The following is a 20,474-nucleotide window of genomic DNA, read 5'->3' as shown; positions in this document are numbered from 1 at the left end:
TAAAATTAATTTATTGTCAGACTTGACATCCATTAAGCAAGTCACCTTTTTTTGTTTTCAGACAGGGTCTCACTTTGTCACCCAGACTGGAGTGCAGTGGGGTGACATCACAGCTCACTGCAACCTCTGACTTCAGAGCTCAAGTGATCCTCCCCGCTGAGCCTCCCGAGTAGCTGGGACTACAGTGAGAGCCACCATGCATGGTAAATTCTTGTGTGTGTGTGTGTGTGTGTGTGTGTGTGTGTGTGTGTGTGTTTGAGATGGAGTCTTGCTCTGTCACCCAGGATACAGTACAGTGGCACAATCTCGGCTCACTGCAACCTCCGCCTCCCAGGTTCAAGAGATTCTCCTGCCTCAGCCTCCCGAGTAGCGGGATTACAGGAGCACGCCATCACACCCAGCTAATTTTTTATTTTTAGTAGAGGCAGGGTTTCACCATGTTGGCCAGGATGGTCTCGAACTCCTGACCTCGTGATCCACCTGCCCGGCTCCCCAGACTGTTCTTGAACTCCTGGCCTCAGATGATCCACCTCCAATCAGCCTTCCAAAGTGCTGGGATGACAGAGCTGAGCACCGCCCAGCCAAGCAATTCACGTTTATTGCATGTGGTGTTCTTATTTAATTTATAGTTTTATAGTTTACACTGTTACCACCTTCCACATCTAAAGACAATGTAAGCCTGTTTGACTAGTCTTAATTTACATAAGTGCATGTGGGTTTCTAAAGCCAATGAAATAAAGCTCCTTTACAAGTTGATCTTTAGGAATTCCATCAAGAGGGAGAAAGTGTTACATACCTATAAAATAAATATATAAACATAGACTGGTGCAATCACGGCTCTTACAGCTTTCATTTAAAAATTACAGCTATGAGGCCGGGTGCGGGGGCTCACGCCTGTAATCCCAGCATGTGGGAGGCTGAGGCAGATGGATCACGAGGTCAGGAGTTGGAAACCAACCTGACCAACGTGATGAAACCCCGTCTTTACTAAAAATACAAAAATTAGCCGGGCGTGGTGGCACGTGCCTGTAATGCCAGCTACTCAGGAGGCTGAGGCAGGACAATTGCTTGAACCCGGGAGGTGAAGGATGCAGTGAGCCGAGATCACGCCACTGCACTCCAGTCTGGGCGACAGAGCAAGACTCCCTCTCAAAAAAAAAAAAAAAAAAAAAAAAAAAATATATATATATATATATATATATATATATATAGCTATGAGACAGGTGTGATAATACAAAACTCAATAGTTTAAAAAAAAAATGGTGGGCCCAGCTCAGGGTTCACACCTGTAATCCCAGCACTTTGGGAGGCTGAGGCGGGCAATTCACCTGAGATCCAGAGTTCGAGATCAGCCTGACAAACATGGAGAAACCCTGTCTCTACGAAAAATACAAAATTAGTCAGGCATAGAGGCACATGCCTGTAATCAGCTACTCGGAAGGCTGAGGCAGGAGAATCGCTTGAATCCGGGATGCACAGGTTGCAGTGAGCCGAGATTGCACCATTGCACTCCAGCCTGGGCAACAAGAGTGAAACTCTATCTCAAAAAAAAAAAAAAACAGTTGGGCATGGTGATGTGCGCCAGTAATCCCAGCTACTTGGGAGGCTGAGGCAGGAGAATAGCTTGAACACAGGAGGCAGAGGTTGCAGTGAATTGAGATCGTGCCACTGTACACCAGCCTGGGTGACAGAGCAAGACTCAGTCTCAAAAAAAAAAAAAAAAAAAAATGATAGGAACCAGCCAGGCATACAGTGGCTCACGCCTGTAATCCCAGTACTTTGGGAGGCCAAGGTGGGTAGTTCACAAGGCCGAGGAGTTCGAGAAAACCCTAGGTAACGTGGTGAAACCCCATCTCACTAAAAATACTAAAAATTAGCTGGGTATGGTGGCGCACACCTGTAATCCCAGCTACTTGGGAGGCTGAGGCAGGAGAATCTCTTGAACCCAGGAGGCGGAGGTTGCAGTGAGCCGAAATTGCACCACTGCACTCCAGCCTGGGTGACAGAGCCAGACCCTTTCTCAAAAAACATAAATAAATAAATTAGGCTGGGCGCGGTGGCTCACGCCTATTCCAGCACTTTGGGAAGCCAAGGTGAGTGGATCAACTGAGGTCAGGAATTCGAGACCAGCCTGGACAACGTGGTGAAACCCCATCTCTACTAAAAATATAAAAATTAGTGGGGCTTGGTGGTGGGCGCCTGTAATTCCAGCTATTCGGGAGGCTGAGGTAGGAGAAATACTTGAACCCAAGAGGCTCACTTGCAGTGAGCCGAGATCACGCTGTCTCAAAAAATAGTTCTAAATTTATATGAAATCACAAAAGACCTAGAATAGCCAAAGCTGTCCTGAGCAAAAATAATAAAAACTGGAGGGATCCCATTACCCAACATTCAATTATACAACAGACCTATAGTAACCAAAACAGCGTGGTACTGGCACAAAAACAGACACGTAGACAAATGCAACAGAACGGAGAACCCACAACAAAATCCACTGTACATCTACAGTGGATTCATTTTTTTTATTATTATACTTTAAGTTCTGGGTGCACGTGCAGAATGTGCAGATTTGTCACATCGGTATACACGTGCCATGGTCGTTTACTGCACCCATCAACCCGTAATCTACATTAGGTATTTCTCCTAATGCTATCCCTCCCCCAGTGCCCCACCCCCTGGCAGGCCCCAGTGTATGATGTCCCTCTCCCTGTGTCCATGTGTTCTCATTGTTCAATTCTCACTTTCTTTCTTTCTCTTTTTTTTTTTTGAGACGCAGTTTCACTCTTGTTACCCAGGCTGGAATGCAATGGCGCGATCTCGGCTCACCACAACCTCCGCCTCCTGGGTTCAGGCAATTCTCCTGCCTCAGCCTCCTGAGTTGCTGAGATTACAGGCACGCACCACCATGCCCAGCTAATTTTTTGTAATTTTTGGTAGAGACGGGGTTTCACCATGTTGACCAGGATGGTCTCGATCTCTTGACCTCATGATCCACCCACCTCGGCCTCCCAAAGTGCTGGGATTACAGGCGTGAGCCACCGCGCCTGGCCTTCTTTCTTTCTTTCTTTCTTTTTTGAAATGGAGTTTCACTCTGTTGCCCAGGCTAGAGTGCAGTGGCCCGATCTCAGCTCACTGCAGCCTCCGCCTCCCGGGTTCAAGCGATTCTCCTGCCTCAACTCTCCTGAGTAGCTGGGATTACAGGAACATGCCACCTCGCCTGACTAATTTTTGTATTTTTAGTAGAGACTGGGTTTCACCATGTTGGTCAGGCTGGTCTTGAACTAGCATCAAGCAATCCTCCTACTTTGTCTTCTGAGAAAGTGCTGGAATTACAGGCATGAGTTACTGAGGCCTGGCAAAATGACACGTCCCCCTGGGCAATAGCAGAAAAATGGGTTTCATAAAGTAGAAACAAATAAGCAGAACGATACATAAACAACCTGATCAACGTTGGGCGCGGTGGCTCAGGCCTGTAATCCCAGCACTCTGGGAGGCCAAGGCGGGTGGATGACCTGAGCCCGCAAGTTCCAGCCCAGCCTGGTCAACGTGGCGAAACCCCATCTCTACTAAAAATACAAAAATTAACTGGGTGTGGTGGACCTCGCCTATGATCCCAGCTACTCCAGAGGCTGAGACAGGAGAGTTGCTTGAATCCTGGAGGCAGAGGCTGCAGTGAACTGAGATCACGCCACAACACTCCAGCCTGGGTGACAGAGCAAGACTGTTTCAAAAGAAAAGAAGGAAGGAAGGAAGGAAGGGAGGGAGAGAGGGAGGGAGGGAAAAGAAAAAGGAAGGAAGGAAGGAAGGAAGGAAGGAAGGGAGGAAGGAAGGGAGGGAGGGAGGGAGGGAGGGAGGGAGGGAAAGAAAGAAAGAAGAAAGAGGGAGGTGAAGTCCAGGCGCGGTGGCTCACGCCTGTAATCCCAGCACTTTGGGAGGCCGAGGCGGGTGGATCACGAGGTCAAGAGATCGAGACCATCCTGGCCAACATGGTGAAACCCCATCTCTACTAAAAATACAAAAATTAGCTGGGCATGGTGGTGCGTGCCTGTAATCCCAGCTACTCAGGAGGCTGAGGCAGAATTGCTTGAACCCGGGAGGCGGAGGTTGTGGTGAGCCGAGATCGCGCCATTGCACTCTAGCACAGCACCTGGCGACAGAGCGAGTCTCTGTCTCAAATAAATAAATAAGTAAATAAATAAAAGGTTTAAATTGGGGGGAGGAAGAAGACCATCTTTCTACTTGGTAGAATTATTTGCATGTTGATAAGCAAAAATTATTTTTCGTATTATCAGATATGGCTACAAAGTTTATTATTTATATACCATGGAATCCGAATCAGAACGCTGGGCATGGTGGCTTACGAGTGTAATCCCAGCACTTTGGGAGACCAAGACAGGTGGGTCACTTGAGCTCAGGAGTTCCAGAACAGCCTAGGCAACAGGGTGAAACCCCGTCTCTACTGAAAATATAAAAATTAGTCAGGCATGGTGGCACATGCCTGTAGTCCCAGCTACTAGGGACGCTGAGATGGGAGTCAGAGGTAGTGAGCCAAAATCGCACCAATGCACTCCAGCCTGGGTGACAGAGCAAGACCCTGTCTCAAAAAAAAAAAAAAAAAAAAAAACTTAGAAAACTATAAAGGGTATCTTCTGACTGGGCAAAATTTTGTTGTCAAAAGCCGTATTGTAGACCGGCGCAATGGTTCAGGCCTGTAATCCCAACTTTGGGAGGCCGAGGCAGGTGGCTCACTTGAGGTCAGGAATTCAAGACCAGCCTGGCCAACGCGGTGAAACCCCATCTCTATAAAAATACAAAAAATAGCCAGACATGGTGGTGGGTGCCTGTAATCCCAGCTACTCAGGAGGCTGAGGTGAGAGAATCGCTTGAACCTGGGAGGCAGAAGTTGCCGTGAGCCGAGATCGCGCCCCTGCACTCCAGCCTGGGGGACAGAGTGAGACTCTGTCTCAATGAAAAAAAGCCACACTGCGGTTTTACTTTTGCAGACCAACAAATGGCATGATTGTGTTTCAACAAAGTTTTGCTTATCCTGTGACCTGAAATTATATTAAATGCAAATTTCTATGCATGGATTTGGATTTTTTTTTTTTTTTTTTTTTTTTTTTTTGAGACAGAGTCTTGCTCTGTTGCCAGGCGCCAGGCTGGAATACAGTGGCGCAATCTCGGCTCACTGCAATCTCCGCCTCCTGGGTTCAAGCGATTCTCTCACCTCAGCCTCCTGAGTAGCTGGGACTACAGGCGCATGCCACCATGCCCAGCTAATTTTTGTATTTTTCTAGTAGAGACGGGGTTTCACCATGTTGGCCAGGATGGTCTCGATCTCTTGACTTTGTGATCCTCCCACCTCAGCCTCCCAGAGTGGGGTTTGGGTTTATGATGGGCCCATCCCCCTGGGCCTCTCATAGTACCCCATGCCAGAGCAAACTAGCCCCAAACCATTGCCTGGCCTCTGTGACCGCAGGCTGCTGGCACTGAAGTGGGCTACACAGTAGAAAAAATAAAAATAATCATAAAGTAAAAAAAGAAAATAAATGCAAATTTCTGTGTTCATAAGTAAAACTTTATTGAAACATAATCATGGCATTTGTTGACAAAAAGAGTGAAACTGTAAAATACTCTCTCTCTTTTTCGTTTTCTTTGAGACAGAGTCTCACTCTGTCACCCAGGCTGGAGCCGTCTCTGCTCACTGTAACCTCCACCTCTCTGGTTCAAGAGATTCTTGTGCCTCAGCCTCCGGAGTAGCTGGGATTACAGGTGTTGGCCACCACATCTAGCTAAATTTTGTATTTTTAGTAGTGATGGGGTTTCGCCACATTGGCCAGGTTGTTCTTGAACTTCTGACCTCGGGTGATCCATGGGCCTCGTCCTCCCAAGCTGCTGGGATTATAGGCCTGAGCCCCTATGCTCCGCTGGCTCCCACCCTGTGGAGTGTACTTTCATTTTCAACAAATCTCTGCTTTTGTTAACCTTTTTTCTTTCCTTGCTTTGTCTGTGAGCTTTGTCCAATTCTTTGTTCAAGATGCCAAGAACCTGGACACCTTCAACAGGTAACAGCCCACAGGCAGTAGTTTGCGACTCATTGAAAATCATTTCTCAGGCCAGGCACAGTGGCTCACATCTGCCATCCAAGCACTTTGGGAGGCTGAGGCGGGTGAATCACTTGAGGTCAGGAGTTCGAGACCAGCCTGGCTAACATGGTGAAACCCTGTTGAAGAGGGAGACCCAGGCATCTCAGATCAACTTCCCCTTTTCATTCCTAAGACTGTAAACTTCCCCTTTTCATTCCTAAGACTGTAAACCGAAGCCATTTTCATATGTAATTCCTAAGACTGTAAACCGAGACCCTTTTCATATGTTAAGCTATAAACCTAAGATTCTTCCACGTGTAACATCTAAAGCATAAGCCCATATAAAGATGGAACCTTCCTTTGTTAGGGGAGCTTGGCTGTTAGGCAACTATGCCACCTTGCTCCTGGCCGAATAAATTCCTTCCTCCTGTATTCGGTGTCCAAGAGATCCGTTTCCCGCGGCCGCTCCTGCTACACTGTCTCGACGAAAAATACAAAATTAGCTGGGCATGGTGGCCCATGCCTGTAATCCCAGCTGCTTGGGAGGCTGAGGCACGAGAATCACTTGAACCTGGGAGGCGGAGGTTGCAGTGAGCGGAGATCGGGCCATTCCACTCCAGCCTGAGGTACAGAGTGAGACTCCGTTTCAAAAAAAAAAGGGGGCCGGGCGCAGTGGCTCACGCCTGTAATCCCAGCACTTTGGGAGGCCGAGGCGGGTGAATCTCAAGGTCAGGAGATCGAGACCATCCTGGCTAACATGGTCAAACCCCATCTCTACTAAAAATACAAAAAATTAGCTGGGCGTAGGGGCACATGTCTGTAGTCCCAGCTATTCAGGAGGCTGGGACAGGAGAATCGCTTGAATCCGGGAGGCGGAGATTGCAGTGAGCCGAGATCGTGCCTCTGTACTCCAGCCTGGGAGACAAAGCGAGACCTCGTCTTAAAAAATAAATAAAGAGGCTGGGTGTGGTGGCTCACGCCTGTAATCCCAGCACTTTGGGAGGCCGATGCAGGTGGATCACAAGGTCAGGGGATCGAGACCACCCTGGCCAACATGGTGAAACTCCATCTTTAAAAAATAAATAAAGAATAAAAGAAAAAGTATTTTTTCCCCTTCGGGAACGGTAAAATTAGGATATAATTTTTTCTGCAAGAGCACAAATTTGATTGGAAGAAGTTAAAGCGCATCGTATGCCCAGAACAGTGACTAACACTAACTGTACCCCACCCCAAGTTCCATGAATCTTTTTTGCAGGATTGGAGTCCACCTTGGTAGTTGTCTTAGCCACAGATCACAGCCCTTCTGGTTAAATCCAGGAGAATGTGGAAATCCGTAGGGCAATCAGGCCAGAAGGCGCTGTAACTGCCTAAGATTGACCAACCCCAACGCAGGAGGCGGGACGACAGTCACTGATTTGCCAGGGTGACGACGGTCTGCGATTGGCCAGTGCCGTCCTGGGCGTGTCGGTAAACGGGGCTGCGACGGTTTCCCATAGGCTGGCACAGAAAGGGGCGCGGCAACAAGAGTACAAAGTTACCAATCGGCATGCGTGACGTAACGCAATTCTTTTTCCGATTGGTCCGTGAAGCTCGGGAGGGCGTGTACAGCTTCGTTCGGAGCTCAACCTTGGGATAGAGCGCCTGCCTTTTATTGGCCAATACTCTTCGGGGCGGGCAATGCGGCGCTCTGAGGCTGCCTGCGATTGGTTTACGCGGCGCGGCGCGGGGCGGGGCTGCGGACCGCAGATCCTTATGCGATTGGCCGGAACGCCGGAGGGGCGGGCAATTTGGGATCGACGGTGTCTCGCAACTGGTCCGCGCAGCGGGAACGGAGCGGCACGCCGGTTCCTGGACTTCCGGGGACGATGGCGCGGGGCAGCTGGGGCCGGCTGCACCGCCTGTTGTCCGCGGGGCAGCGTCTGTTCCAGGGGCGCGCTCTGCTCGTCACCAACACGCTGGGCTGTGGCGCCCTTATGGCGGCCGGGGACGGTGTGCGCCAGTCTTGGGAGATCCGCTCCCAGCCCGGCCAGGTTTTCGACCCGCGGCGCTCCGGTGAGGACGCCACACTGCTTAGTCCTTCACCCCGGGCGACCTTTGATCCCGGCACCAGACCTGCGGGCCGTGACCCCTGACCCATGACCTCAGTCCCCCGCAGGACCTTGCCCTTACCGCGCCTCTCCCCGGGTCTCTGTCTTCCCGCAGCCCTGGGACTCCATCACCTCCCAACCCCCGGGGGTCTCTGCCCGCTACTTAGGAGCCTCTGGAGCCGCGCCTGCTGGTGGGGCTTGTAGTGGAAGAATGCACGGGTGGGCTCTTCCTGTTTTCCTGGTGAGGCTGAGGCTCGGGGATGGCACTGGGCTTACCCAGGCCTTAGCCAGGGAGGGAGGGAATGGACTGGGGAATTACCCGGCCCGACCCAGCCCCCTGACTTACACTCTCATATAGCAAGCATGTTTGCGGTGGGCTGCAGCATGGGTCCCTTCCTGCACTACTGGTACTTGTCGCTGGACCGCCTATTCCCTGCATCTGGCCTCCGAGGCTTCCCAAATGTCCTCAAGAAGGTCCTCGTGGATCAGCTGGTAGCCTCTCCCGTGCTGGGCGTCTGGTACTTCTTGGGTAAGGAGCCTCCTAAACCTCGGCTTTTCCTCTCATAGGTCGGGAGGGGTAGAGCCAGCTTTGTGTTAAGAAGGTTGCAGAGGTGCCTTTCCGATGTGCCCCGTGTTTGGGTGGCCCTGGACTAGGAGCCAGGTCACAGTGGGGACAGGACAGACCCGGCCGATGTGAACGCTGGCGAGTGTAGGAGAGACCACGACAGTATGTGATGGGGCCGCCCTGGGCGAGAGGTTGAGAGCATTTCCCAAAAGAGGGCATACTCAGTTGAGACGTGAAGAGGGAACCGGCGGGCAGAGAGAACAGCTAATGCAAAGGCCTGATGCCTGAAGGAAGAGGAATTGAGGCTGGACTTCATGGGGTGCAACCGTCCCAGCCCTAGGCTCGGTAAAGACAGCAAAGACAGCGGTATTCATAGAGGAGTCGCTCATTCTCCACCTCCCAGCCCGGCTTCCTGGTCTGTGATCGAAAAGTAATAAAAATGCCTCATCTTCAGGGTGTGTCTCCTTTGGGGCACGTGTTTGCATGTTTATAACCTCTCTCTCACTGGGACTGACTTGCTCTGTTTTATCCCTACACCAACCACTTGATTCTCTGTCTATCCCATCTGAAAGTCCCTGTCTCTCTGTCTGGGGTGGGGGCTCTCAGGGGTCCAACGCCACCCCCGCCATCGTGAGCCCATCTTGTCATCTCAACAGTACTTCCTGGCTTCTAACATTCTCATTTCTTGGTTTCCTTCCCAGGCCTTGGCTGCCTGGAGGGCCAGACACTGGGTGAGAGCTTCCAGGAGCTGCGGGACAAGTTCTGGGAATTCTACAAGGTGGGAGCACCCGCCCCTTGCACATGTCGGGCCCCGCCCCTTCATGGCTCTGGCCCCGCCCCTCATCGTGCCCCGCCTCTCCCCGTAGGCCGACTGGTGCGTGTGGCCTGCTGCGCAGTTGGTGAACTTCCTCTTCGTTCCCCCCCAATTCCGAGTCACCTACATCAATGGCCTGACGCTGGGCTGGGACACATACCTGTCCTACTTGAAGTACCGGGTGAGTATGGTGGGCATACCAGGCACTGAGGGGACTGCTCAGGGGGATACAGGGACGGGTAGGACAGGGCTCAGGAGGGACCGGAAGGGATGAACCAGGCTTCTGACCAGATGCCTTGTCTTGTGTGGACAGAGCCCAGTTCCCCTGACACCCCCAGGCTGTGTGGCCCTGGACACCCGAGCGGACTGAGCTGTCTGCCCTCTGGGACGGGATGCAAGACTGACTCCTGGCGGACTACATGCTCTGCCAGAAGGGGCATGGGTCCCTGCAGCAAGCTGGGGTCCTGGGCTGCATCCCAGCATCCCTCCAGCTCCTGAGCACTGGACTGAGCTGCCCTTTCCAAGCTCACTTCTGGAACTCAGTTTCCCCAGCTAGAACACCCCTGTGAGATGGATGATCATCCCCTAGCCCTTCTCAGCAGGAGCCTCATGTGACCTGTGACCAAGATGTCCCATCTGCAGCACGGGGCCCACCCAGCCAACCAGCCCCAAGCACCAGCCCCGCAACACTGCCATCCCGGTGGCTCTGGGCCAAGCCGCCAATCGGGAGCTCCCTCAGGTCCTGCGACTAAGGGGATGTGGCCCATCCCCTCAGAGCAGGCTCAGGCCTGGAGTTGGCCCCCAAAAGTTTCAGGCAGGGGTGGGAAGCCTCTGGGTTTCTTCCCTGGTCGTGAGCTGTGGACAATCCATTAAATTCTTTGTCATGTAATTGAAACTGCTGGCTGGGTGCAGTGGCTCACACCTGAAATCTCAGCCCTTTGGGAGGCTGAGGTAGAAGCATCGCTTGAGGCCAGGAGTTCGAGACCAGCCTGGGCAACATAGCAAGACCCTGTCTCTATTTATATTTACAAATAAAAATAACAAAAGCAAATGCTGTGGATGACCAAAGCCAGGGTGGGCAGGGCCCGGTGCTCACAGGGACACGCGTGGTCCATTCGCTTTATTGGATGTATGTAGTGTTTCATGATATCTCCTAAGGAACTGGGGGGCACGTTTGACACTCATGAGGTCAGAACAGGTCCGGTGGGCAGGGGGGTCCCAGGGTGGTGAATACCCACAGCACACCCCCCACCAAAAGAAAAAACTTGGGGGAGAGGAGCCTGGCAGGCCAGACTCTGACCCCCATGGTCCGCACGGGGAACCCCCCAACAGCGGCCTCGGCCCACCGCAGCAGAGCCGAGGGGCTGGCAGGCCTGGCCACCTCCCATCGCCCGATCAGCCTGCTCTAGGGTGTCATCTGGCCCCCTCTTCACAACCGACAACTGTGGATGGGGGTGAATTTAAAAAAAAGGCAGGGGGGTGTCAGGAGAAGGAGAGGTAAGTTCACGAGGCCACGACACACCACAGCTGAGCGGGGAAAGGGTTATATGTACAGGACGGGCAGGGCTGGGGTCGGGCAGGGGAGCCCAGGCCCCCGCGGGATGTCTTCAATAAATAAATAGCTACAATAATAAATAAGGGTGGCGGGCTAAGTTGGGAGTGGGGGTCTTGTGCCCGTGGCTGGTGGGGGCCGGGTCAGGCCTGGGGAGGTGGGGGAGGTGGGGAAGATGGGGAAGAGGGGCAAGGGGGCGGGGTGGCTCTCAGCAGGCGCAGTCCTGGTGCGGCGGCACCTGCTGGTCACTGAGCTGTGGGCCCTGCTTGGCGCCTGTGACCGCAGGGTCCGCCGTGTCCAAAGACTCCGACATCTTCTCACAGATGACGTCCACCAGGCGCTCAAAGGTCTGCTTGACGTTAATGTTGTCCTTGGCGCTTGCCTCAAAGAACTCGAACCCTGTGGTCAGGGAAGGCAGGGATGAGGACCCTGGCCACGCCCCACGCCAACTCCTAGAGATGCCTCTCTGAGGAAAGGGAACACCTGGAGAGTCTTGTGCCAAGCAACTTATTGAAGGTACTGACAAGTCCTGCAGGGAAGCCACATTGAACTGGGTCGACTGCATTTCCTTTTTTTTTTTTTTTTTTTTTGAGACAGGGCCTTGCTCTGTTGCTGAGGATGGAGTATGGTGGTGTGATCATAGCTCACTGCAGTCTTGAGGGCTCAAGTGATCCTCCACCTCAGCTCCTAAAGTGCTGGGATTACAGGCCTTGAGCTACCGCGCCCGGCTTCCTGTCCTTCCTAAAATTGTGTCTCACTGTCCTTAGAGACCTGGCAAGATATGCCCAGCCCCATGCACTGGGCCTGGAAGCCCTGACACTCAGATCCAGCCGTGACCTCCCCCTGCTCACACACCCTCTGTGGCTCCCTATTGCCCTCCAAAGAGTCCCAGCCTCTCAGCACATGGTTGAGGCCCTCTATAATCAGTGACATTTCCTCCAGCTGATCATCATGTTCCAGTCATGTGCAACTATTACCAAAACACACAGGATCTTTCTCACCGCAAGCCTTTACCCAAGCTGTTTCTTCTGCCTAAAACACCCTTCTTCCAAGCACTAGAGTCCACTGCCCGCCTCTCCAGGAAGCCTGGCTCCTGCCATGGGCTCCTCCTGCCCAGGTCCCTCCCTCCACCCCAGAGGTCCCTCGAGGCACCCCTACCTGCCTCTCAAACCCAGCAACACCCAACAAAGCGTCGGACGGTGAGTATCAGAATAAACCTTTAACTTTCTGCACAGTGAACTCCTACACAGCCCTCAGGGTCCAACCCAAATGGCTCCTGGATGAAGGCAAGTTTGCAGAACGTGTGAATGAATTACCTGGCTTAGCTGTAAGACCTTGGGTGCTTGCCCTCCCCTCTCGGGACCTCAGTGTCCTTTTTCTAGCCTTGTGGGTCTCTGGCCTGGCTGGGCACTCACCAAGGTGGTCAGCTAGCTGCCGGCCACGTTCTGACGACACCACCCGCTCATCCTCCATGTCACACTTGTTTCCTACCAGCAGCACCTGGGCATTGTCCCACGAGTAGGTCTTGATCTGGGTGGACCTGCAGGAGGCAGCGATGGGGACAGATTAGGGTGTCGAGGATCCCAGCTCCACCCTGACGGGCTGGTGTGGAGCCTGCGTCCTTATCCCAGGGAAGAAGACCCTGAAGCTCGGCCCTCCATCCTCCCCACCATCCTTTCCCCCCATGTGCCCCTCGTTCACCCCACTCCAGCCCCCAATTGACCTATTATTGTTTGTGTGTTTGGGGTTTTTTTGAGATGGAGTCTCGCTCTTGTTGCCCAGGCTGGAGTGCAATGGCACGATCTCCGCTCACTGCAACCTCCGCCTCCCAGGTTCAAGTGATTCTCCTGCCTCAGTCTCCCAGGTAGCTGGGACTACAGGGGCGCACACTACGCCTGGCTAATTTTCTCTATGTTTAGTGGAGAAGGGGTTTCACCGTGTTAGCCAGGATGGTCTTGATCTCCTGACCTCGTGATCCCCCAACCTCAGCCTCCCAAAGTGCTGGGATTACAGGTGTGAGCCACCGCGCCCAGCCGTGTCATGGGCTTTTTTTTTTTTTGAGATGGAGTCTGGCTCTGATGCCCAGGATGGAGTGCAGTGGTGCAATCTCAGCTCACTGCAACCTCCGCCTCCTGACTTCAAGTGGTTCTCGTGCCTCAACCTCCCGAGTAGCTGGAATTACAGGTGTGCACCACCACTCCCTGCTAATTTCTGTATTTTTAGCAGAAACAGTGTTTTACCATGTTGGCCAGGCTGGTCTCGAACTCCTGACCTCAAGCGATCCTCCCACTTCGTCTTCCCAAAGTGCTGGGATGACAGGCGTGAGCCACTGCGCCCGGCCCAACTGACCCATTATTGAACATGGCAGGCTCCGTCCTTCATCGTAGCCTGTATCCTGCCAGTAACACACTTTTCCTCTCTCTGGCAATACTGCCACCTCTTCCAGGAAGCCTTCCTGGAAGTGCCAGCTTCCCACATCTCCCAAGAACTCCTCATATGCTCTTTCCTCCCCCTGGGTGTTTATTCCAGAAAAGTTACCTGCTTTTTTTTGGAGACAGCCTGATTCTGTTATCCAGGCTGGTCTTGAACTCCTGTATGCAAGCAATGCTCACCCACCTCAGCCTCCTGAATAGCTGAGATTACCAGATATGCCACTACACCCAGTGAGAAAGCCCCCTTTTCTTTTCTTTCCTTTTTTTTTTTTTTTAGAGACGGGGTCTTGCTATGTTGCCCAGGCTGGTCTCGAACTCCTGGGCTCAAGCAATCCACTTGCCTTGGCCTCTCAAGTGGAATTATAGGCATGAGCCACCCAGCCCAGAAATCTTCTTCTTTTTTTTTTTTGCCAATATATTTTTTTAATTGCATTTTAGGTTTTGGGGTACATGTGAAGAACATGCATAGGTACACACATGAAATCTTCTTTTTTGAGATGGAGTCTCGCTCTGTTGCCCAGGCTGGAGTGCAGTGGAGCAATCTAGGCTCACTGCAACCTCCACCTCCCAGGTTCAAGTGATTCTCCTGCCTCAGTTCCCCAAGCAGCTGGGACTACAGGTATGAGCCACCACGCCTGGGTAATCTTTTGTGTTTTTAGTAGAGGCGGGTTTCAGCATGTTGGCCAGGATGGTCTCGAACTCCTGAGCTCAAGATCTGTCCACCTTGGCCTCCCAAAGTGCTAGGATTACAGGCGTGAGCCACTGTGCCTGGCCCAGAAATCTTTTTAAAGAGTTTTTACTTCTGAGCAGAAAATTGCAATGTTTGCCACCTCTAACCTATGCCAGCTCTCCTTAACGTCTCTGTCTCCACCCTACACTTGCAGCTATTTTTTTTTTATATGTTTACAGTTTTACTTTTCTATCTGAAATCCTTCCCTAACCCCTACCTTTTATTTATTTATTTATATTTTTTAGAGACGGAGTCTCACTCTGTCACCCAGGTTGGAGTGCAGTGGCACAATCTCGGCTCACTGCAACCTCCCCCTCCTGGGGTTCAAGCGATTCTCCTGCCTCAGCCTCCCAAGTAGCTGGGATGACAGGCACCCACCACCATGCCCGGCTATTTTTTTGTACTTTTAGTAGAAACAAGAGTTTCACTATGTTGACCAGGTTGGTCTTGAACTCCTGACCTTGTGATCCACCCCCCTCGGCCTCCCAAAGTGCTGGGATTACAAGCATGAGCCACCACGCCTGGCCTATTTTTTTTTTTTTTTGAAGCAACTTTGTCTCAGAGACGATAGTCCCAGAATGAGTGTGGAAGGCCAGGAGCAATGGCTCACGCCTGTAATCCCAACACTTTGGGAGGCTGAAGCGGGCAGATCACTTGAGCCAAGGAGTTCAAGACCAGCCTGGGTAACATAGCAAAACCCATCTCAACTAAAAACACAAAAACTTAGCCAGGTGTGGTGGTGTGCGCCTGTAGTCCCAGCTACTTGGAAGGCTGAGGCAGGAGGATTAATTGAGCCCAGAAGGTCGAGGCTGCAGTGAGCCCTATTCGTGCCACTGGACTCCAGTCTGGGCAACAGAGTAAGACCCTCTCTCAAAAAAAAAAAAGAAAGAAAAAGAGTGAGTGGGGTTTACTCACCAGTCCTGCACAGCATTGAAGGATTCTTCATTGGTGATGTCATACATGAGGATGAAGCCCATAGCGCCCCGGTAGTAGGCGGTGGTGATGGTCCGGTATCGCTCTTGCCCTGCTGTGTCCTAGAGAGGAAGAGATGAAGGTCAGAGAGGACCCACACGTCAGGCCCTCGGAGAGGAAATGAGCTCTGATAACACCCAGTTCAGCCCCCCGGGAGAAGTAGGAGCTTGCTCAGGAGCACAGTGTCAGGAAGAGCAGGCTGGGTCACAGTGCTCAGAGTACATGAGTGCTCCATCATCCCACAGAGTCATTCAACAAACATGTCCTGCGCCGGGTGCCGTGGCTCACACCTGTAATCCCAGTACTATGGGAGGCTGAGATGGGCAGATGGCTTGAACCCAGGAGTTCCAGACCAGCCTGGGCAACAAAGCGAGACCCCATCTCTACAAAATAATATAAAAATGAATGCGGCATGGTGGCTCACAGCCGTAGTCCCAATACTCAGGAGGCTCAGGTAAAATGGTAGCTTGAGCCCAGGAGGCAGAGGTTGCAGTGAGGTGAGATCACGCCATTGCAGTTCAGCCTGGGCAACAGACTGAAACCCTGTCTCCAAAAACAAACGGGGCCAGGCGCGGTGGCTCACGCCTGTAATCCCAGCACTTTGGGAGGCCAAGGCGGGCGGATCACTTGAGGTCAGGAGTTGAAGACTAGCCTGGCCAACATAGTGAGCGCTGTCTCTACTAAAAATACAAAAAAAAAAAAAAAAAAATTAGGCATGGTGGTGAGTGCCCATGGTCCCAGCTACTCAGGAGGCTGAGGCAGGAGAATTACTTAAACCTGGGAGGCAGAGGTTTCAGTGAGCCAAGAACTCGCCAACATACTCCAGCCTGGGCGACAGAGCAAACACTGTCTCAAAAAAAAAAAGAAAAAAAAAAAAAGCTGGGCGCGGTGGCTCACACCTGTAATCCCAGCACTTTGGGAGGCTGAGGTGGGCAGATCATGAAGTCAGGAGTTCGAGACCAGCCTGACCAATATGGTGAAACCCCACTGGGCCTGGTGGTGCCCACCTGTAATCCCAGCTATTCGGGAGGTTGAGGCAGGAGAATCAATTGAACCCGGGAGGCGGAGGTTGCGGTGAGCCAAGATTGCACCATTACACTCCAGTCTGGGTGACAGAGTGAGACTCTGTCTCAAAAAAATAAAAAATAAACAAACATGGACTGGACGCTGATCTTTGCCACACCCTGAACTGGACACTGGGGACACAGTTGTTAACAAACGGGCAGAAATCCCTGCCTTGCTAAGTGACACCCCAGTGCGAGAAACAGAAAATAACAGTGTAAATGTATCCTATATTGGAGGGTGACAAGGACCAAGGAGAAAAATCAAGCCATCTTTTCCAAAGATGGAGAGAATAGAACTGTAGGTTTAAAACTAAAGGGAGCCGGACTCAGCGGCACGCGCCTGTACTCCCAGCTACTTGGGAAGCTGAGGCAGGAGGATCGCTTGAGCCCAGGAGTTCAAATCCAGCTTGGGCAACAGAGTGAGGCTCTGTCTCTTGAAACTAACAAGGCCAGGTGGGTTGGCTCATGCCTGTAACCCCAGCACTTTGAGAGGCTGAGGTGAGAGGATTGCTTGAGCCCAGGAGTTCAAGACCAGCCTGGACAGACTTAGGCAGACCCTGTCTCTACAAAAAAGAAAAAAAAATTAGCAGGGGTGGTGGTGCACGCCTGTAATTCCAGCTACTTGGGAGGCTTAGGTGGAAGAATGGCTTGAGCCCAGGAAGTCGAGGCTGCAGAGAGCCATGATCATGCAACTGCAATCCAGCTTGGTGACAGAGCAAGATCACCCTGTCTCAAAAAACAAACAAAAAAAGAGAATGGTGATGAAGTTGGCTGGGCTCGGTGGCTCACGCCTATAATCCCAGCACTTTGGGAGGCCGAGGCAGGTGGACCACGAGGTCAGGAGTTCAAGACCAGCCTGATCAACATGGTGAAACCCCATCTCTACTAAAAACTACAAAAATTAGCCGGGCATGGTGGCAGGCCCCTGTAATCCCAGCTACTTGGGAGGCTGAGGCAGGAGAATCCTTGAACCTGGGTGGCAGAGGTTGCAGTGAGTCAAGATCACGCCGCTGCACCCCAGCTTCTGAGGCAGAGTGAGACTCCATCCCAAACAAACAAAAAAAGAGATTGGGGACCAAGGTCCACCTGAAACCTCATACATGGAAGAACCTGAAGCACCAGGATTAGGCACTTATGGGAGAACACAGGTGCTGTCTGTGTCTGCCCCGGTACACAGTACAGACTTGATGAACGCCCAGTGTGTAAGTGACTCCAGCCAGGAAACAGATAGATGAAATTGGGGCTGCTTTTCCAAAGATGGGAACCCGACCGAGCCGGGAGGGAGCCCTCCAGCTGGGACCCACCCAGATCTGCAGCTTGATCCTCTTGTCATTTCGATAGATGGTTTTGACCTTGAAGTCGATGCCGACGGTGCTGACGAAGGCAGGGGTGAACGAGTCGTCGGCGTAGCGGAAGAGGAAGGACGTCTTGCCCACGCTGCTGTTGCCGATGATGAGAATCTTGAACATGTAGTCGAAGTTCTGATCCGAGGACTCCTTCTGCCCATAGCGCGAGTCTGTGGCGGATGCCATCTGGGGATACCGGGTATAGCAGAGCCGTGAGGGGGGCATCCTCCATCCTCATGTGTACAAGCCCAGGCAGAGGATGGGGAGAACTCCAGAAAGGGGCCGGTGTATGGAGACCACACTTATCCCATCAGGAGCCCCAGTATTCATTAGTGGTGCTCCCAGCAGAGGGCAGCCTGTGACCTTGAAATCCTGAACGTTTCAGAAGAGGGGCTCAGAGGGTCGCGGATGGGGACACCCCCGCCTTCCAAGAGGCCTGTGCCCCAGGTGGGGCTGTAACCTTAAACCCAGGGCTGAGCCCAGAGGGGGTGACTGCGGCTGGCCCCGCCCCCTATCAATCTTTCATGGTCTCAGAACAGGGCCTCGCAGCCGCACGTGCACACGCGCGCATGGCCCCTGGAGCACGCGCATCTGCAGCCACCTCTCCCCAAACCTCCAGGCCAGAGAGCTCCGGCCAAGGCTGCTGCATCATATGATACAGGCGGGGCATGCACACGCTCACGTGCACACAACCTCAAACACGCTCATCCGTACATACAGGAGTGTGTAAACGCACTGGGGTGCACAGGACAAAGACACAGACACCTGCTTGCACACTGATTCGCCTATAGAAATGTGCAAACCACCTGTGCGCACAGGCCCCTCCACACATGCAGGCGTGTGCACATCACCCACAGGGACACGGATCCCCGTGCTTGTATGCAGAGACACGCATGCACAGGCGGTTCTTCACACATCTTTCTCCACACGCGTGCAACATGTACACACTTAGGCCCGTGGGGGTCACACGAGCATGTCCAGGTACACACGCAAGGGTACACACAGACCCGCTGACACAGGCGGGCGCGCACACGCGTGTGCACACCACGCGCACGCGCACGCAAGGGGCTCCCGCGCGCACAGCTTCTCGCAAGGCCCTTGCCTCCCCTCCCCCTCCGCCGCAGAGCAGGGGGGTTGGGGGGGTAGTGGTGAGGATCAGGCAGGAGGGGGGCGCCCGGGCCCTACCCATTCCCAGCCTCGCGACCGCCGCATCCTTCCCCTCATTCAACCCGGCCAACCTCGTCCCGCACCTCCACCAGCCCATCAGTCAAATGAAGGTTATGCAGGTGCTCGGAGCCGAAGCACGCCCGGCCGCCCAGGAGCTCACCTTGTCCTGCACCGATGCAACGGCGACCCTAGCGGCGGTGACTTTTCTGGCGGTGGCGGTGGCGGTGACGGGGCCCCCTGTGCGTTGATGTGGGGCTGCGCGGCGGCGGCAGCGGCTCAGGCCCCTGCAGTCCTCGGTGACGTCCTGCAAAGGGAGGGGCGGGGCCTCACATGCAGTTAAATTCGTGACGCCATCCGGAGGCGGAGCCGCGCGCAGAGATGTGGCCCATTGACGCACGCAGAGCCAGATGGGGCGGGGCTCCTGCGAAGATTGACGCACAAATGGGGCGGGCCTAGCGTGTGTATTCACTGGGGGTGGGAGCGGCGCGGGGGCCGACTCCGCCTCGGGGAGGCTTAAGCCCTCGAGCGACGGGCCGACTAGCCAATCAGCGATTGTATACTCCCTCCTCCTGTCCAATGGTGGCTTCTGGGCGATTGAAGGGCCGAGAGGCTGAGACCTTGGCTGAGCCCGGGTCTTCGAGGGGCGGTTCCCTTCCCTGCCCGCGCCCAACCCAGGTAGGGGACTCGAGGCCACAGTCTAGACCAAGGTGCTGTGACCTCTGTTAAATGCCCCCGACTCCCAATTGCAGAAACGAACAACCGAGGCCCAAGAGATGTTTTATGCCCTCACATATATGGGGTTCAAAATAAATGCAAAAGAATAACCAGGGATCAAGAGGGGCCCCTGTCCCATTCCTGAGGCGTGAGACCCCCAAAGAGGGCGGGGCTAGTGAAGACTCCACCCCTCCCCCGTTTCTGAGATTTAAAAAATAGAAAGAAGAAATAGAGGTCAACAGAGCCACCCTTCTCCACCATTCCCAGAAAAGGAGGAAGGAGCGGATGGACTCTCTGGGAACCCCCTCCCCTCCCTGCGCCCCATCATCAAGAGGAAAATTCGAATAAAAGATTTAGTAGGGAAGGAGAAGCAACCTGTCCAGGAAACCCCTTAAAGCCTGCGGTAAATGCCCCGGGAAGCCTCCAGCCCTTCAATGCTAAGGTCCAAAGACCCGGGAGCTGGAAGAGCCCCTCCCTCCATTCTGGGAAAGCAACCTCAGAGAACGGAGCCTTTTGGGAGCTAAGATGCTCCACCGTGTATTCCTCCAAATCTTCAGGGAAAAAACTCAGAATGTGGGGAGGGGAGAGGAGCCCGAAACCCCAGCCCCCATTCCGGGGCTCCTGCGCCCCCTACTCCAGTTTTCAAACCCTCCAGGCGTGTGTGGCCCCCAGAAGAGTCCTGATCCCCTAGATTCTCCCCCTCCCCCTGCACAGTAGGCGGGGCTGGAGTGGGGTGGGAGGAAACTCGTTCCTGTTTATAAAAAGCTCGCCAGCTGCGGAGGCGCCGAGAGACCAGAATAACTTAGCGCCTCGAGGCGCAGCCGCCGCCAACTCGGTCCCCAGCCCGCCCCCAGCACCCTGGAAGTACTGGGACGCCCCCCCTCCGCCCCGTCCCCTCTCCATTTGCATTTGAGAAATTTTTGTTTTCTTTTTAGGGTAACATAT

The 20,474-nt window shown here is 53.3% G+C and overlaps 2 protein-coding genes and 1 non-coding gene across 3 annotated transcripts; 2 read left to right on the top strand and 1 right to left on the bottom strand.

Annotated features, from left to right (window-relative positions):
• The first annotated feature begins 5,374 nt into the window (after positions 1-5,374).
• Positions 5,375-5,509, top strand: LOC135276869 (small nucleolar RNA SNORA42/SNORA80 family). The gene has a single exon (XR_010344423.1). It is a non-coding gene; the product is annotated as a small nucleolar RNA SNORA42/SNORA80 family (small nucleolar RNA).
• Positions 5,510-7,889: 2,380 nt separating this feature from the next.
• On the top strand, positions 7,890-11,199 carry MPV17L2 (MPV17 mitochondrial inner membrane protein like 2). The gene is made up of 5 exons (XM_012443564.2): positions 7,890-8,138; positions 8,532-8,702; positions 9,440-9,516; positions 9,605-9,733; positions 9,866-11,199. Exons 1-5 carry the CDS (start codon positions 7,952-7,954, stop codon positions 9,920-9,922), a joined length of 621 nt encoding a protein of 206 aa, XP_012298987.2. The 5' UTR covers positions 7,890-7,951; the 3' UTR covers positions 9,923-11,199.
• On the bottom strand, positions 10,621-19,123 carry RAB3A (RAB3A, member RAS oncogene family). Its single transcript, XM_012443563.3, has 5 exons — positions 18,976-19,123; positions 17,607-17,834; positions 15,182-15,300; positions 12,520-12,644; positions 10,621-11,503 (listed from the first exon to the last, which is right to left on the bottom strand). The coding sequence occupies exons 2-5, from the start codon at positions 17,832-17,834 to the stop codon at positions 11,313-11,315; spliced, it is 663 nt and encodes a 220-aa protein (XP_012298986.1). The 5' UTR covers positions 18,976-19,123; the 3' UTR covers positions 10,621-11,312.
• Between the last annotated feature and the right edge of the window lie 1,351 nt (positions 19,124-20,474).

The sequence above is a fragment of the Aotus nancymaae genome, unplaced genomic scaffold, assembly GCF_030222135.1.
Source record: "Aotus nancymaae isolate 86718 unplaced genomic scaffold, 86718_ANA_hifiasm-v0.15.2.pri h1tg000028l, whole genome shotgun sequence".
In the NCBI taxonomy this organism is placed as follows: domain Eukaryota; kingdom Metazoa; phylum Chordata; class Mammalia; order Primates; family Aotidae; genus Aotus; species Aotus nancymaae.
The sequence above is the reverse complement of the archived record's forward strand: the minus strand, read 5'-3'. Positions and strand labels throughout refer to the sequence as shown.